The sequence below is a fragment of the Penicillium cinerascens genome (genome assembly GCF_028974065.1).
Source record: "Penicillium cinerascens strain IBT 15544 chromosome Unknown contig_9_segment0_segment0, whole genome shotgun sequence".
Taxonomy (NCBI): domain Eukaryota; kingdom Fungi; phylum Ascomycota; class Eurotiomycetes; order Eurotiales; family Aspergillaceae; genus Penicillium; species Penicillium cinerascens.
The window spans coordinates 641,380-658,135 of NW_026695296.1; the positions used below are offsets into that span (position 1 = coordinate 641,380).

A 16,756-nucleotide genomic window follows, 5' to 3' on the forward strand; every position below is an offset into this window, starting at 1 on the left:
GCCGGTCTCGACCAAGACGGGAAATGACACTTGACAAGGAAAATGTGATCGTCGTTGGGTGAGAGATACGACGGTGGTAGCCGTGAACCAGAAAAGGGCGGGAAATTACCGGATGGAGACTTTCGGGAGGCTCGTGGTGATCGGGTCCACCAGTTCATTCAACTCTTGACATGAACACCTCGGAACGAAAGGGTGTATCGTTCTGGCGCCGTTCCTCCGATCTGCTCTGTAGGAGTGTGTAACTATACTCATTGTTGGCCCGGATGCGTCGCAGCGCGGCTCCCCCGCATGCGTCATGCTCTCCAACCCCCGTCTCCCGTCTCGAACGTAATAATAACATGGAAACCCGGAGTCCTATTTCTTGCATGGGGAGAGTGACTCAGCCCCAAATGATAACAGAATGATGATTACCCCGAAACTAGAAATGCGCACTAGCCAATCCTTTGCCCTCGTGGGCCCCTCAATTCTGTAAGTCACATCCTGGCCAAGATCGGGTTTTGTTGAGCGCGTCGGCCCATGCTCAATTAGGGTTTAATCGGATCACAAAATAACTCTAGGAACCTTTTATCTTGATTTTTAAAAGACGGGAGATGATACCCGAGTGCATTGCGCTACTGCGCATGTGGGTCCCGACCCTCGGGTAGGCTTCGAAAGGGTTTATTTATTTGTGAGTCGTGAACTATGATCTTGGCGTCTTTCGGTCTTTTATTGTGGTATGGTGAAATGGTAAAATGCCTTTTTGGTTTATTTAGGGTACGACCCCTGTGAAGGGCCTTGGGAGGGGCTCACGTGCTATCTGTTCGGCGGGGCATGCGACGGACCGTTGAAACAGTAGTATTCAGCAGGGCCCTTGAGCCACCAAGCGGGGCGTGGGGTCCAAGGGCTAGGGCTACTCGCTAGCAAAGATGGTACTTAGTATCCAGGAGAGTGATTGACGTCTATGATGTCTGAAATTATATATATACAGTATGTAGTTTACACCTGATGCTATTGTACATGTTATACAATCCGGGAATTAGCGCAGTTTAAATTCTTGCGCCGATCCAGCCCCGGCGACTGCCCCTGTTACGGTCCCTCCGAGCAACCTTGAGAATTGCCTCGGGGAAACATCTGCCGCATTGTTTTGATAATTCAACAGAATGTCCCATATCACGGAGACGGGGAGGCGCCGTATCCGCGTATCGGAGAGATCGTAGTCGATGTTCTCCTGGAAGCAATCGTTTGGATCCAACGTAGGGTCCTCCAGCGCGACGGGACCAGAGCCGGGTTTCAGCCGCTTCGTGGCATACCTAGCCAGGACCGGGAGGTCTTTGACGATTTCGTTGGGAGTTCGTTTGGGTGAGATGATCTCGTAAAGCTCAGACAGACTCAGTAGGATGCGAGTGCTGAAAACCGACGAGAGAATGTCGAAGAGCTCCATAAGCTCTCCACGCTTCTCGTGTGAGAGCAGACTGAGTTTCTGCACCACCGGGGGGTTGGGATCTGCTTCGAAGTACACAAAGGTTCGCGGTACACGGGGGTATTGTTCCTCTGGGTCTATGCGCAACGCTTCAAATGGCCGGCGGTCGAAGATGAACACGGAGTCGTCGAAAGTCCCGCCGGTGTCGGCCATGATACGGCCGTCGTCGGTTACGCGGTCATGACCTCTCACGACACGGTAGTGGATCTTTCCGAGTATTTTATCAAACGTGGCCTTGATTCCAGCATATCGTTTGTCGGCCCTCTCGAGCTCTTCGGCATCCTTATCAGGGTCGGCAGCTAGGCGCGACAAACTTCGGTTAGCTTCGTCGGCTTCGAGGCGGGTGTTGGCAGCCAGTTGACGCCACCAGGCTTGTTTATTGTCGAGGTTCAGTGCGTATATGGCGGCTCGTCCATCCTTTTTGGCGGCCGTACCTCTTTTCGAGTCATTTTCCCCGGCCGCGATGCGCTCCAACACGGATTTGTGCCAATCCATGGCTGGCCGAAGTGCGTGCTCTTGTGTAAGCTTCCCAGGCCGAGGACTCGGCGGTGCCGATTCCAGCGGGGGTATCTCCCGGCCGGCTGGAGTGATGATGTTGTGCGCGGCGGCTCGTTCGGCGACTCGCTCCCGGTTGAGATTCAGTGGCTCCCATTCCCTTAAGCTAATCCATTGTTCATTCTCATAGGTGCTAGCGACCTCAAATGTGTGCTGTGACACGGTCTCTGTTAACATAGCGGTCCGTCTGCGGTCGATGACAGTGCGCGGGAGGATATTGCACTTGGCGTTTCCCGGAATCGAGGCCAATATTCGAACACTGCCGTACATGTGCACTCCTCTTTGGTCCAGGCAGCTCTGCATCATTGTGCTCCACCATCGTCCCGGAGTATAATGGTCTCTTATGTTACGCTGTTCGGGTATATTGGCCAGCACAAGTAGAGTGTCATTCTTGGGCAGCACTTGGGCGTCTGGCGTACTCGAAGGCCCTTGTTCGGGTAGATGCTTGGCAAATATATCGCTCCAATCATTCAAGTCGTACGGATCGAAGGAGAGGAGCTCGAAGCCTCGTCCGCTCTTGACAAGTGAGTCGAGGTATTTCCCGTAATATTTTATGCCCGGTTCAATGAGTACATGACGACGAGGTTTGAGGAATTCATTGACTTTGGAGGACCAAAGCCCTGTGGAGGGCCACAAATCGAGGATGTCGACTGGCGTGTTTCGCCGGAGGTAAGGTGACAGTCGCTGAAGAATATCGGCTGCGCAAGAGATTTGTTAGATCAGCGAATAGGTCTTGGGTCAATTCAGATAGCTGCAACTCACTGGAGAGCTGGTCATTCACAATGTCTGCTTTGGGGACCCTCCGTATCCCGACATCTGTGTACACGTTCTTCTTGATAGCCTTGGACACTTGAGCGAAGCGATTTGAGATCTGCCATTTGCCGGACATGCTTGGATCAAACGGTCACGATGGGCAGAGCGAATGCCGTCAGGAGTGGTGTAAAGAAAGAGCGAGTTGACGCGGGCGCCAAAAGGGCATTGTGGGTGGCCCAGCGTAGAATTGTGGTTGAGTCGTGAAAAAGGTGAAGCGCGCATCTTTGCATGTCCGAGGCGGAGTCGACCTTGCGGGTTCCGCATTTCATCCCGCCAGGCACCGATTCCCCTCCAACCCAACTCTCTCGCCTGCCTGCTTCCAAATCTGGCCGCCTGGATGCGGCATCCTCGGCACTAATAACAGCTGGTCTTTATTCCGACCCGTTCCGTTCTGCCCAACTTGCGCCAAATATGCCCCTTCGGACCCGGTGCGGGTGAGGGGTCTTGATCTGGAACTTTCCACTTCTCTGCGACGGCCTCCCGTTGACGAAACGACACTCGACATGGCTTCCAACATCCCAGTGATCAGTACTGGCGGAAGCCCTCCTCAGAGTGTGGAAAGCATTACGAAAACCGCCCAGGATTACGAGTACAACGAGGGCGTTCCACTCCGATATTGGCTTAGAACTGCTGCCACGCTCATTCGCGAGGTCAGCATGATGCACTCCCTTCGTGCTCGTATTGATTAGCTGACACGTCCTGTCTTTCTAGGCACAAATCTACGAACGCGAAGGACACGACGAGCAAGCATACCTCTTGCTCTTTCGACATGCCCAGCTCGTTCTGGTACGCCTGACCAACCATCCGGAAGCCGCAAAGGACGGCAAAGACCGCAACGCACTCCTTGCAGCGGAGAAAGAGGTCGCAAAGAACCTTGTCAAATTGGAGGTTCTGAAGCCACGGATAAAGAAGCGATACGAACGCTACATTCAGTTGATGCGCGAACGTCAGTCGCGAAAGCTCTCGTCGGAACCTGCCATTCTGCCAGAACAACAAGAGCGACCTGCAGATCCTGCACTAACCGGAGTCGTGGAGCCATTGGAAGCTGGAAAGAATCGTGACCTCGCTGTTCGATTAGCACAATCAGAGCTCACCCGCAGAGCTACTGTTCGGCAATCCCAGGGCGAGCAAGACAAAAAACGCGCTGCTGGAGTCTGGGGCAACTGGGAGACTGCATTGAAGACGAATAACCGGACAGGGGATCGTGACTTGAGCCAAAGGATTCAGGATATCCGATCCAACATCGATCACACGCAACCTGCCCAAAGGCCCACAGCGCGTGAAGTGCCATCGGGTGTCGCCTCAGTTGCCGCAGCCTACAAATACCCAACCGTGCCACAGTCAAAGGCACTGGAGCCCACTGTTTCTCCCGGGCATATCGCCATTAGGGATAAGAATGTTGAGCGGCAGCCACCTCCAGTTCTTCCACCCAAAGAGCGTATCGCACCTAGCAGAGCTACTTTCGTCGACGGCTCGGTGAGCTCAGAAGCTGTAGGTCTTCCGCCACGTCCGTCCAAGGTGTCACCAGGCCCACCACCCCCCGAGAAATTACGACCTTCTGAAGACGCGACTTCCACGCGATCCGACCTTGATCCTTCCAGTTACACCTTCAAACCTTCTGCATACCTGGAGAATGGCACTCCCCTGCGGTCTGTCTTTCTTCCGGCCAATCTCCGGTCGCGCTTCCTGGCTCTTGCCGGTCCCAATACCCACCGCAATCTTGAGACATGCGGTATTCTCTGTGGCACCCTAGTCTCGAATGCTCTTTTTATCTCCAGGCTCGTCATCCCGGAACAGATCGCCACGTCCGATACGTGTGAGACGACCAACGAATCTGCCATTTTCGATTACTGCGATTCGGAGGATCTCATAATGCTCGGATGGATCCACACGCATCCGACGCAGACGTGCTTCATGAGCTCCCGCGATTTACATACTCATAGTGGCTACCAAGTCATGCTCCCAGAGAGCATCGCCATTGTGTGCGCACCGAGTAAAGATCCCGACTGGGGTGTCTTTCGCCTTACTGACCCTCCTGGTCTGAAGACGGTGCTTAACTGCACCCAAACCGGCCTGTTTCACCCACACGCCGAAGAGAACATTTACACTGGAGCTCTGAGGCCCGGCCATGTCTTTGAGGTCAATGGGTTGGAATATGAAACTGTAGACTTACGTCCGAAGGAGTCACAAAAATGATTAGAAGTGCCTTTGGTTATGTCATTAAACTGATTATGATACCCTTAACATTTTCATCGTGCTTTTTGTGGGAGCTGAGATTTCAAATGCCATTTTTTTTATCTAGAGATGTCTGTTCCCAAGAGTACACTCGTCTTCACGGTCCGTACAAGCTCCGACTCGCCCATTTCAGCGCAATGCTATTCTTCTGGCTCATATGATTGTTCTTTCCTGGGTGGATTGTGTCTCTTCGATGCCGAGCCAGAGCTGGCACTGGCCTTGTTCGACGTGGTGGGGGAACGACGGCCATGAGACTTGCGATTCTTATGCGTGCTCGCTCCCTAGATGTCCCATATATGAGTCAATGCGAAACATGAGGATCGATGTTGAACTTACCACAAGTCCGCGGTCTCGGACGTCTTGCTCGTGGCTATGAAGACCGCCCTCCTCGATCTCGGCGATTTCATCGCGATACTTATCTGAACGAGGGGTTTTCTTAGACATGATTGCAGTGCAGACTGCCTGGATGTAATCAAAGTTTAGCCAGGTGCGGGATTCATCCATCATATGAACTGGTCCTCGGGCAGTCATCTACTCCCGCATCTGGGCGGTTTATATAGCATTCTGGTCCGTCACCATTTCGTCATTGGGGCTGCATGAAGCGAGCTGGAATTTTCCTCCGTCTTAGCGATCCGAGTCCGCTTATCAGATTCAGAAACCAAGAAATATATGGTTATGGAGATGCTGGTTGACAGCGGAGCATATTTGACAGCTGCTCCACTATTGTGCTTCCAAGGATCGCTCGACTGGGCCTGAGTCGGGGGAACACTGAGCGTCTTCAAATGTTTCAAGTCACTAAATTTGTACGATCTTCCAAGGGGTTGACCCCATCATGCATAGCGAATGATTCTGCTGCAGCTTCACAAGGTCCAGCACCTGAAGCTAACGCGGCTGTTCCCCACATGATAAGCGATAAGTGTCATCCCTCATATTGATCTCCTTGAACACACCTCCCCTTACATCATAACCCACCTGTCACCCATTCTCCAGCTTGACCTCAGCAATTGGCTCGAATTGCCCGTATGTCGTCCTCTTCGCAGGGAGATCTCCCTTCACGGACCCCCACTACCTCCAACTCCTCCAGCTCCGGCTCTCACACGCCCCAGCAGAAAGACAATTCTTACAGTCAAGCCGCCTCCTACTTCTCCTACCCGGTCAGTCACGTCGTGTCGGGTCTGTATCGTCGCCTTACAGACCCTAATATTGCGAGCAACGCACCACCCACTATGCCGTGGTCCATGTCATCCTCCTCGTCCTCGGTCTTCACGCCACGCCGAACAGCCTCGCCCTTCCAACCTCCGCCCCTCACACCCGTTTCCCTTACAATCCCCAAAGGCCAAGACCTTCTCCAGCAGCAGCTCTTGACGCGCGCACTGGCAGAGGAAATCCGCCTGCTAGTCCCAGCGCGTCTCCAACTCGTCGAGAACTGGCGTCTCGCATACAGCCTCGATCGCGACGGCGCCTCCCTAGCCACCCTCTACGATAACTGCCTAGAGTTTTCCCACCGTAGCCCGCGGGCGGGCTTCATTCTTGTAGTGCGCGACTCCTCCCCCGCCGGCGCCGTCTTCGGGGCATACATGACCGACCTGCCGCACCCCAGCTCCCAATTCTTCGGCACCGGCGAGTGCTTCCTCTGGCGCGCAAGCGTGCTACCACCCCCAGCCAGCCTGGGTCTTGCATTCTCGGGGGATGGGCCTCAGACGGAAGAGGCCCTCGAGCGCGCAGGTCTCCCACCTCCCCCTTCCGCAGATACCACCCACGCCGGACGATGGAGCACATTCCGCAGCGACCCCTCGGCTAAATCGAGAACCGGATCCCCGGCCCACAATCTCAACATGAATATCAAGACTAATCTTGCGGCTGCCAGTGGCGGTGCACTGGCTCCTCCGTCGCCTTCGTCTGTCGGCACGCCCTCCCGCAGTGGGGCGAGTACCCCGGAGCGCATCCGCTTCAAGGCTTTCCCGTATAGTGGCGTCAATGACTATATGATGTTCTGTGAGACTGGCTTTTTGAGTTTAGGCGGCGGGTTAGTATTTCTATTTCACTTGTCTAATGTGACTAAACTAACAATCATTTTAGCGATGGAAAGTACGGTCTCTGGGTGGACTCGGGCCTCGAGAAGGGCGTCAGTTCCCACTGCCAAACATTCGGAAACGAGCCTCTTTCAGATGAGGGAGAAAAATTCGACATTCTCGGTATTGAGGTGTGGTACGTTGGCTCCTGAGCGTCTACACCTGAAAACTAGGGGCACGCGACAACAACATATAAGGAAAGTTGGGAATATGGAGGTGAAAAAATAAGCAAATACTGGCATCAAAAGGTACCCGAAGCTTGGAAATCGAGCGTCTATCATCTGAGGAATTGAAAGATTCATCCTCTTGGCGCATCTGACTGCATTTACTTTCGAATACCCGAGCAGGATTATATTTCACTGCTCTCGTCTTGTTATTTTTAATGGACTCTTATATAGCGTTCGTTCCATTTTACCTGGTTCTTCCTTTACGAAGTGATAGCAGCACTCGGGTTGGTGTATGTACACATTCACGTAAATTCCGTTAAGGCTTGGATGTGATAATATGGGTATTGACTATAGCACCTTAAAGTCGGGTCTTGATTATGAGCTTTCATAACAAGACACGATGACCCCTGTAGTCTGCCGTAGTATTGACAGTCCACTCTATAGCTTTGCCTGGGGCTTGAGCATTTTCTCAACTTCGGCAAACTGGTAGTAAAAATCGAGACTCTCTGGGTTCAACAAGGTACCCGATGGCTTGATCTTCTTCCCAGAAACAATCTGCTTAACGGGCAACTCGACTTTTTTTAAGTTGACAGTAACCTAGACCGAGGGATTAGCTAAGACTCCATCAGTATATACCAGAGAGCAATTGACATACCGGTATGGCCGGAGTTTCAAAAATGTACTTGGGTACGTGCCGAGCGCTCAGCGCCTTGCGAATGGCATCTTTGATCCGTGCCATCAGCTTCTGGTCGGCACTGAAACCAGGCCGCATTAGCAGAAACAGCATCACCGATTCATCTGTATCTTTGGGCCTCCGTTGGCCAACGCAGACAGAGTCAACGATCTCTGTTGAAAATTGGGTATCGATCACGTTGTAGATCTCCGCAGATCCAAATCGCACACCGGAAGGGTTCAATACACCGTCTGACCGTCCGAGGAAGAGAACTTGGTGAGTATTTGGGTTGATGGCAATGAAGTCGCCATGTGTCCAGACGTCTACCAGATGTTAGCCAGTAATTCCTTATGGAGAGGAACATAACCTACTGTCAAATCGGGCAAAGTAGGCATTGAAATATTTCTTCCCATCTTTGTCACCCCAGAACATCACCGGCATACTAGGGAATGGAGCTGTTGCAACAATCTCACCGGGCTCTCCATCTGGCATCCGTGTGCCTTTGACCTGGCTCACGCCTTCATCCACTTGCTCAAAAGCAGCGATAGGGATGCCCAAGCTGGGACCCTGGCATCCGCCAACGTATAAGGGAGAAATCGGATTTTCCAAACCAAAACACGCTGCCAAATCGGTGCCTCCGGAGATATTGGCTAGTAGCACATGAGGTGGGAATCCCTCATCATAAAACCATTCAAATAGTGATTCTGACAGAACCATTCCGGTACTAGTGACCCCTCTCAGGTTTTGCAAATCAGCAATTTTGCGAGGGCTGATCCCGTTCTTTCGCAGCTCGTGCATCCATCGGGGTGATGTGCCAAAGTGCGTGACCCTGGGCAATGTCATCAGGAATTAGTACAAGCAGGCATGGATTAGCAGCGGTGTACGTACTTGTGCTTCTCCAACAACTTGACCAGGATGGTAATGTCAGGCAGGAACGGACTTCCATCATATAGAATCGGCCTCGCCCCAAAGATAAGCGCGGAAACACAGGTCATATACATAATCCAGCCGGTGGTTGTATACTGCAAGACGGTGGCAGTTGCATCCATGCTGCGATTGAGTCTGGATTCCTTGTGTGTATTCAGCAGAACACCCCCAACACAGTGCACAATGCACTTTGGCTCTCCAGTAGTTCCCGAGGAATAAACAATCAGGAATGGGTCCCGGAAACCGACTCGAACAAATTCCAGCTGATCGGATGATGCCATTGAGAGGAATTCGGCCAGAGGGCGGGTTCGTGGAATCTGCGTCACATCTGCAGGGCGGTCTCTGAATCTGGGGATGGAAATAACTCCCTGGAACTCTTTGATATGATCCAAGCCTTTCACGATCTGGGTGATTTTAGGACGAAGATCGACCGTCTTTCCATTGTAGACGGTTTTGTCATCAACGAAAACCCATCGAGGATTGATCTGCAACAGACGATCCAAAATACCCTTTACCCCTGTATCGGTAGATGTAGAGGAGAAGAGAGCACCAAGGGCAGTCGTCGCCAAAATGATCGTCATAGTATCGATGCTGTTGCTAGCAACCACGGCCACTCTGTCTCCTCGCTGTACACCAGCTGCTTTCAAAGCCTGGATTACCCGACCAGTACGCTGTCTCAACTCTTTCCATGAGAGATTCACAGTTGGTTCGACATCTCCCTCTCGAATTTCAGTAATGGCGATCTTATCATCTTCTTTGCCTACCGTCGTAAGCGATTGACCAGGACCCTTGGTGAAGAGAACATTCTCTGCATAATTGAGACGAATACCCGAGAACCAGTCAGGAATACTATCAATGCGAGCTGTTTCATCCATAACACGATCGTAGGACCCCTCGTGGATTATGGGGAAGTATTTCCAGCAAAAGTCCCAGAAGGCGGACCGATTTTCGATAGACCATTGATACATCGCATGATAATCAGGTAATTTCACGCCATTGGCTTGCTCCAGGCTTTTTTTGAACTGGGCAATTTCTGTTGACTCTGGATTGGGGTGCTCCCAGAGCTTGCGAGGCACTGCGGAATACGCCGACATTGTGCCTGTTTTTCGAGGGTTCTCCGGTGTGTAGAGCAATGTTCGGTGTCGATTCAGCCAATTGAAGTTGAACGAAAGAGATGTTTTGGAAGTTGACTGTATTTGTCGCACGCGTGGTCGATGGTCATATATGCGGAGTACAGCGGCAATCGAAGTCCCGGCGCCGCGGCTTAACTTCGGCTACATCAAATGCGGGGCTTACGAAGTGGGCTTACCTAGTACGATTGCACTCATCATCTCCAATTTCTGGCAGGTATGTAGGCAACGTTTTTGGTCAGAGCGTATTTCAACATTGTGTATTGACTTCGCGGTGAGAATGCGACTTACAGGCTTGGCCTGTGCAAGAGTCGAACACCACCTACTCTTTGCGATAGGCTTACGGTGTAAATTGTGGTCAGTAGGAAGAAGCCTAGCAGGAGAACTCATCAACTATTGGCACAGCTTGCGATGTCTCTTGTGGCGACTCCCTATGAGGACACTCTATGGGGCGAGAATCGAAGAGGACGTCCTCTATGTTTAGCGCTAGGAGTATTGTTCACGATAACATTTAAGTGTCATAGTAGCCTACCCTCGTCTTTTTCTTCTTCTTCTTTTTTATCTTTTCCCTCATTTTCTTAGATGTTTTGCCCGATGTTTCCCAATTTAAATTCTGGATGCATCTTTCGGTCTCTTTGAACGGGTTAAAGTATCCTTTTGCTACTGAAAAAAGAATTTTGGGCAGTGGCCGCTATTCTTGCCTGCACAGGATACGTCTCTATCGTCATGGCTTGGCATATTTACAACAAAGCTGGTTATCACCACCGCAATACAGTTCAAGAACCGAATTCGTCGTGAGTAGAGCTCGGCACAGGTGGGTTTGGGTATAACTTCAGGACCCGCATCCGCACCCGCGCGGGTCTAACCAGCGGAACTAAAACCCGCCAAAGGAACGGGTTCGGGACTGGGTTAGCCCCTTACTAGCGTCATTTGTTTCATTCAACACCTTCTGTTTCCTGATTCTTTTGCTTTGTCACTGTACTTAGAATTGTTTGGTATATCTAGCGATCTGGCAAGATCGTCCGCCTATAATACAGAAGGCTGTGCGCATTCGCAAGCCTCTCTGAAAGGCGAAATGATGCATTGTCCATACCAGGACAGATTTAGTTTCTGGCCATCTTCCACGTTGCTGAAGAAGTTTGAACTACGAAGCCCTAGACACGGCGGCATCCGTAAAACATCCCATCCTGGACAAACAGGGAGATTATTTGATATCGCTGGTCGTGTTGGAAGTGTGATACATAGGAGTCAGGCCTAAGCGTTGATCAGTCGGTCCACCTGGTCCAGCCCATAGGGATTTACTTCTTGGTTTTGACTGGTCACGTACTCATTATTTGACCTCTTCAATTTCACTAAACGAAAGCACATAAAGGACCAGTTTCCGATAGCCTCGACTCTAACGTAAATTTAAGTTCCATAGATCGGATGATAGTCCGATATTATCCTCGCCGCATTCTCTTCTGTGTCCCCGGAATGCCCTCACATCGGGCTCAACTCGCCTCTAGATCGCTGTGCTTTGGAAGCTCCGAGACTTTATTTGTCGCCGTATTGGGTAGACTGCGGCGACTGCTCATCAAATCGGAGCTGATGATATAGTAACTAGTACTGGTGAGTGCCAAGTGAATTCATATAGCAATGATAAATAATTGCTACCAAAATGCGACGTGACGATCAACCAAAGGTTCCGATCTGAGTTGATTTATCGGGCCGCTTCCCTTCGCGTTATGCTTCTCTGCTATACCCCGCATTCCCCCACATCCCCCCGCATTCAAGTCCGCAACAGTTTAGAAGAGGCCTATAGCTTATTGGCTACCGATTTCAGTATGTCCAATAGCAACCCAAAAATATTTTTGTCTTTTGGTATCCGACTAAATAAGATTCGTCTATCCGATAATTCGGACCGACGACTTGGGATCAACGTCATGCGCGTGCAGGAATATAAAACGAGAGGCAAATTGGCATTTGAAAAGCCATGGGCATGATTGCTCGATATCATCAAGACGACTGTTGACTTAATATCTCTATCCACTCAGATGGCCGTTATCATGATGGGAAACACGACCGTGGACTATTCTTGGAAAATCTACGTCGTCTGCATACTTTTGGCCGCGGTCGCTCTCCACCTCCTCAGAAATCGATTTAAACATGGACTTCGAGATATTCCTGGGCCCACAGCTGCGAAATACACACGGTTGTGGAAGCTACACAGTGTTTGGAAGGGTGATCACCACAACACCGCCATTGAATTGCATCGAAAGTACGGGTCTTTGGTTCGCATCGGCCCAAAGCATGTATCGGTCGGCGATCCTGACGCTATTCCTGTTATCTATGGCTTGAACAAGGGTTTTACCAAAGTTCGTACTAGCTCGAGAAAGAGCCTTGTATAAGGCTATCAGCTAACAACTAGCAGACGGCTTTTTATCCTATCCAGTGTATATCGTGGAATAAGAAGCCCCAAATGAACCTTTTTTCCACCCGTGACGAAAGGTTCCACCGCGACCAGAAGCGACCTGTGGCTAATGCCTACAGCATGACTTCTCTTCTTGAGCTCGAAGCTTCTGTTGACTCGTGCACGCAAATCTTCTTGTCTCAGTTGAGAAATTTCGCAGATCGGAAAGCTTCTGTCGATCTGGGAGTTTGGCTACAATACTACGCTTTTGACGTGGTGGGTGAGATTACCTTTGCGAAAAAGCTAGGTTTCCTAGAAGAAGGACGAGACATTGATGGGATGATCGAGGCAATCCAGGGCATGCTCGCCTATGCCAGTTTGTGTGGCCAGGTCCCCGAAATGCATCCCCTGTTACTTGGAAATCCTCTTTTCCCAATCCTGATGCCTAGTATGGAGACCTGGAACCAGGTTCTTCAATTCACTCTCAAGGCAATCAATTCTCGTTCCTCTTTACACCGTGATGGTGAACTTGATGCAGGTGAGAAGGGAGGCGGAAAGGACATGTTATCTAGGTGGATGGATATCCACCATACAGATCCCGAAAAGCTTTCTACGAGAGATGTCATCGTGCATCTTTCAACAAATGTTTTTGCTGGATCTGATACAACCGCCATTGCAATTCGAGCCGTCCTCTACCTTCTCATGCGCCATCCAGCGGTCATGACGAAAGTGCAAGCCGAAATTGACAGTGCAGCATCGAATCAGAAGCTCAGTGACCCAGTGTCATACCGGGAATCCATTACACATCTCCCCTACCTCGGTGCAGTTCTCAAAGAAGCGATGAGACTACATCCATCTGTCGGATTGATCCTCGAGCGAGAAGTGCCCAAAGAAGGGATGTTCATCAGCGGAAAGCAAATTCCGGGCGGAACGATAGTCGGGATCAATGCGTGGGTTTTGCATCGAGACGGTCAAATATTCTCTGATCCTGATTCGTTTATACCTGAGCGATGGATCGAGAGTTCTCCCGAAGCACTGAAGGAGATGGAAAAGAGCTTTTTCACATTCGGGGCTGGATCACGAACATGCATCGGCAAGAACATCTCTCTTCTGGAGATGTACAAAATAGTACCACAGCTGTTGCGTGAATTCGAGATTCGACTGCACAGCCCAGAGCAAGAATGGAAAATCCGGAATGCATGGTTTGTTCAACAGGAAGGGTTAATCTGTGACATTGTGCGGAGAAAGAACCTTGCGTGATGATTGAAGGATGAAATATGTAGGTAGCATGAATTAAAGACGCGCAAGAGTGGTGGGTGAGGAAGGCTGGTTGAAGGAGCACGACAGCGGCAGCCGGAGATATCTTTTGGCAGAATGTCTTGGTTCAGAGGGTCGGGAACGTTTTGAATTTCATGATTTAATTCAGAATTTGTCTTGTATTACCTGATACGTACTACCTAAGCAAGAAATTCCAGGCCTGCGTGCAATCCGAGAAAATCAAGACAAGAAAGATCGCATCACTACTTAGGCAGCGCGACGAGTCTCCGAAGAATATTAAGAAACCTTAGCAATGGAAAGAAAGGAAACAACAACAGGGGGTATGGGATGAAATCAAAAGACATAGGAAAATATCACGATCTAGGGAAAGCGTGAAGGAGGAGGATTCCGTTCTCTAGTATGGCGAGTTGACAATATCCTCCTTCCTGAGGTTGCTCCATCTGCCGCCGCTCTTGCGGGCGGGAGTCACGGGTCCAGCGATACTCTCGCGAGTGGGCTTCTGGAAGCTGCGCTTGGCGACCATGTTGACCTCGTTGGGGAGGGCAACGATGACGTTCTTGTCGGAGTTGAATCGGAAGTTGTCGGCCATGACGTTCTCCTCGTAGCGCTTGATGGTGTACGGGTCCTTGCGGCCAGCAAGGACCTTCTTCATGCTCCAGGTGATGATGAAGGGGCCGGTGGAGGTGATGATGGACGTTTCCTCGGAGTCCACACCGGTGTTGAAGCGCGCTTGGGTGAAGGACAGCGGCTGCTTGGTCTCGTGCTGGAATTGTGCGACATGGGCGGGCTGCAGGCCAAGACGGCGAGGCTGAGGCTTCGAGTCCTTGGAGAAAGGCTTCTCGAACCCAAGTTTGCCTTCGTTCTTTCCGTCCTTCTGCTCAGCATCAATCAGGAGGAGATAGGTGCGGCATGTCGCAAGCACCCAGCGTCCATCCGCAGATACATCCAGACCGATTATGGCTTCACCAAGGGCAGGGATGTGCGTCTTGGCGTTGATGCCGAGGCGGTCGAACATGCGGATGTCACCCTTGTTCGATGCAACAGCAATGTAGCCCTTCTCAGTTGTGGCCAGAGCGGAGAAGTCGTTCTTGCTAGCATATTGCTTCAGATCCGCGTCGACCATCTTGTTGCCGGAGACACGGGGGTCAATGCGGTACAAAGCATTGGAGGACGCGCCGACGAATGGTTGGGCTGCAGTCAGTTGAGAGAATTTCTGCAGAGCTTGTTAGTATATGTAGAAAAATGGATGATTTTTGTACAAAAGAGACTCACGCTCTCAGGACCAAAGGTTTCCACCTTAATGTCGTCGTGAACCTTCCACTCATCGACAACCTTGCCGGTTTCAATATCCATCCGGAAGAGGGAGTTGGGGTCATCCCCATTCTGGAGAATCAAGTTGCGGTCCTCTGCATGAAGCATGACTTTCTTAGGACTGAAGAGCTTGCCCTTGGGTGTCTCCACCTTGGAAATATTGGTAGAGAACTCAAGGTTGTTGTTGGTGGTGTGCTTGAAGACACCGATCTTCGAGCCACGAACAACAAACGAACGGTCGTTCTTGAAGCCTACGGCCAGCTGAGAGTTCACGTTGCCATCTGCATCCTTAAGCTGAACATCCTCTTCCTCCTCGTCACTGTCGTAGTGCTCGCTGCGCTGGCCATCATCTTGGGACTCATCCTCGGACTCTGCCTCTTCCTCTTCCTCCTCGGGCATATCGGGTGCATCCTCCATAGTGAGATCTTGGAATGCCTCAAGAACGTAATCGCGGTCAGATTCCTTGGCCTTGGTCCACTTCAGCTCGTTGAGCTGTTCCCACAGGGCCTGCATGATACCTTGCTGAAAACGCTCCAGAGAGGCCTGGTCCTTGAAGCGAAGCAGCCAAGAGTAAACCGAGCCATCTTGAGCAAACTGATTGAAGATGAATGAAATGTATTCAAAGTTGAAGACCGGATTGATATCTGCGACAACGGCTTGACCCATCCAGTCCTTGTCGTTGCCGCTGATCTGCAGCCAATACTGCCAGCTGCCAACTTCTGACACAGTTGCGACCACGCCGTCATCTTGCATAATAAACGTTCCGGTGGAGAAATCATAGAGATGGAGCTCGGCAGTCTCCTTCGCAAGTTGTTCCTTGCTCTCGGGCGCAGGGGTAGACGGCGGGGCAGCCGTAGGAGTTTCGTAGATTTCATCTGGCTTGCCCTTGCCCTTGCCCTTGCCCTTGGATTGGGCATATTTGACTTCTTCCGCCATCGCGGCAGCTGAGTCTCCAGATGTCGGCGACTTCATCGTTGGGGATGCGAGAGGGCTGGCAGAGGGAATGGGCTTTTCCTCTTGGTAGGAGAATTCCTGCAGCTCTGCCTCGGTCGCTTGCTGGCCTGGGCGCCGGAACTTGCGCTCGTACTGACATTGCAGAGCAGCAATCTCGAAAGTCGCAACTTTCTCAGATGCAACCGAAGGGTCACAGATGAACTCAAAGAGGTCGCCCTCGTCACCACTGAGATCATCCCATGCAAGAATCTTGGTACCACCCTCACGGACTTCGGAGCGGAAGTGCAGGCTCTGGTCCAGCAAGAAAACCTTCTCGTCTTTGTCCAGAATATCCCCAGCACCTTGCTCGTCCTCGTCCTCCGCAAGATCCTCCTCGCCTTCTTCGTAGGCTCTCTGAATCACAAGTTGGTATTGGTATTCCTGGCCAGTCCGGCGGATGGTCGCAGCGGCGTCCTTGAAGATGAGCTCGGAGAAGCCCTTGGGAGACAGCGGGCGGACCAGATACAGTTGACCCTGGGGAATTTCGATGATTGATTCTTTGGAAGTATCACCAAAGATCATTTTTCCCACTACATTTACCAGCCAAATATCAGCATATTTACGTCTTTCAGTGGCAAAACAATATGGGTTGGTATGGAGGGGTTCGGCGCGGGGCACGCGTCTGTTTTCTTACCATTGCGGAGCATAAACATGGTCGCGAGGGGCAGCGACCGTGCGGAAGGACTGTCGTTGAGAGAGAACGGGGGACACTGGTGAAGCAAAGTGAAAATCAGGGAAAGGATAACTAAATTAG

General features: G+C 51.2%; 7 protein-coding genes across 7 annotated transcripts; 3 read left to right on the forward strand and 4 right to left on the reverse strand.

Moving 5' to 3' along the window:
- Positions 1–1,015: 1,015 nt before the first annotated feature.
- On the reverse strand, positions 1,016–2,903 carry N7498_007061 (uncharacterized protein; the record flags this gene model as incomplete). Its single annotated transcript, XM_058454123.1, has 2 exons — positions 1,016–2,712; positions 2,777–2,903. The coding sequence occupies 2 exons, from the start codon at positions 2,901–2,903 to the stop codon at positions 1,016–1,018; spliced, it is 1,824 nt and encodes a 607-aa protein (XP_058306372.1).
- Positions 2,904–3,330: 427 nt separating this feature from the next.
- On the forward strand, positions 3,331–5,023 carry N7498_007062 (putative endosome-associated ubiquitin isopeptidase (AmsH); the record flags this gene model as incomplete). The annotated part of the gene is made up of 2 exons (XM_058454124.1): positions 3,331–3,477; positions 3,539–5,023. 2 exons carry the CDS (start codon positions 3,331–3,333, stop codon positions 5,021–5,023), a joined length of 1,632 nt encoding a protein of 543 aa, XP_058306373.1.
- A 179-nt stretch (positions 5,024–5,202) lies between these two features.
- N7498_007063 (uncharacterized protein) lies at positions 5,203–5,506 on the reverse strand (the record flags this gene model as incomplete). The annotated part of the gene is made up of 2 exons (XM_058454125.1): positions 5,203–5,343; positions 5,399–5,506. 2 exons carry the CDS (start codon positions 5,504–5,506, stop codon positions 5,203–5,205), a joined length of 249 nt encoding a protein of 82 aa, XP_058306374.1.
- Positions 5,507–6,084: 578 nt separating this feature from the next.
- On the forward strand, positions 6,085–7,286 carry N7498_007064 (putative oxidative stress response protein Oxr1; the record flags this gene model as incomplete). Its single annotated transcript, XM_058454126.1, has 2 exons — positions 6,085–7,088; positions 7,142–7,286. The coding sequence occupies 2 exons, from the start codon at positions 6,085–6,087 to the stop codon at positions 7,284–7,286; spliced, it is 1,149 nt and encodes a 382-aa protein (XP_058306375.1).
- Positions 7,287–7,739: 453 nt separating this feature from the next.
- On the reverse strand, positions 7,740–9,995 carry N7498_007065 (acetoacetyl-CoA synthase; the record flags this gene model as incomplete). Its single annotated transcript, XM_058454127.1, has 4 exons — positions 7,740–7,898; positions 7,957–8,297; positions 8,346–8,803; positions 8,863–9,995. The coding sequence occupies 4 exons, from the start codon at positions 9,993–9,995 to the stop codon at positions 7,740–7,742; spliced, it is 2,091 nt and encodes a 696-aa protein (XP_058306376.1).
- Positions 9,996–12,064: 2,069 nt separating this feature from the next.
- N7498_007066 (cytochrome P450) lies at positions 12,065–13,680 on the forward strand (the record flags this gene model as incomplete). The annotated part of the gene is made up of 2 exons (XM_058454128.1): positions 12,065–12,385; positions 12,442–13,680. 2 exons carry the CDS (start codon positions 12,065–12,067, stop codon positions 13,678–13,680), a joined length of 1,560 nt encoding a protein of 519 aa, XP_058306377.1.
- Positions 13,681–14,092: 412 nt separating this feature from the next.
- Positions 14,093–16,655, reverse strand: N7498_007067 (uncharacterized protein; the record flags this gene model as incomplete). The annotated part of the gene is made up of 3 exons (XM_058454129.1): positions 14,093–14,911; positions 14,971–16,532; positions 16,637–16,655. The coding sequence occupies 3 exons, from the start codon at positions 16,653–16,655 to the stop codon at positions 14,093–14,095; spliced, it is 2,400 nt and encodes a 799-aa protein (XP_058306378.1).
- Between the last annotated feature and the right edge of the window lie 101 nt (positions 16,656–16,756).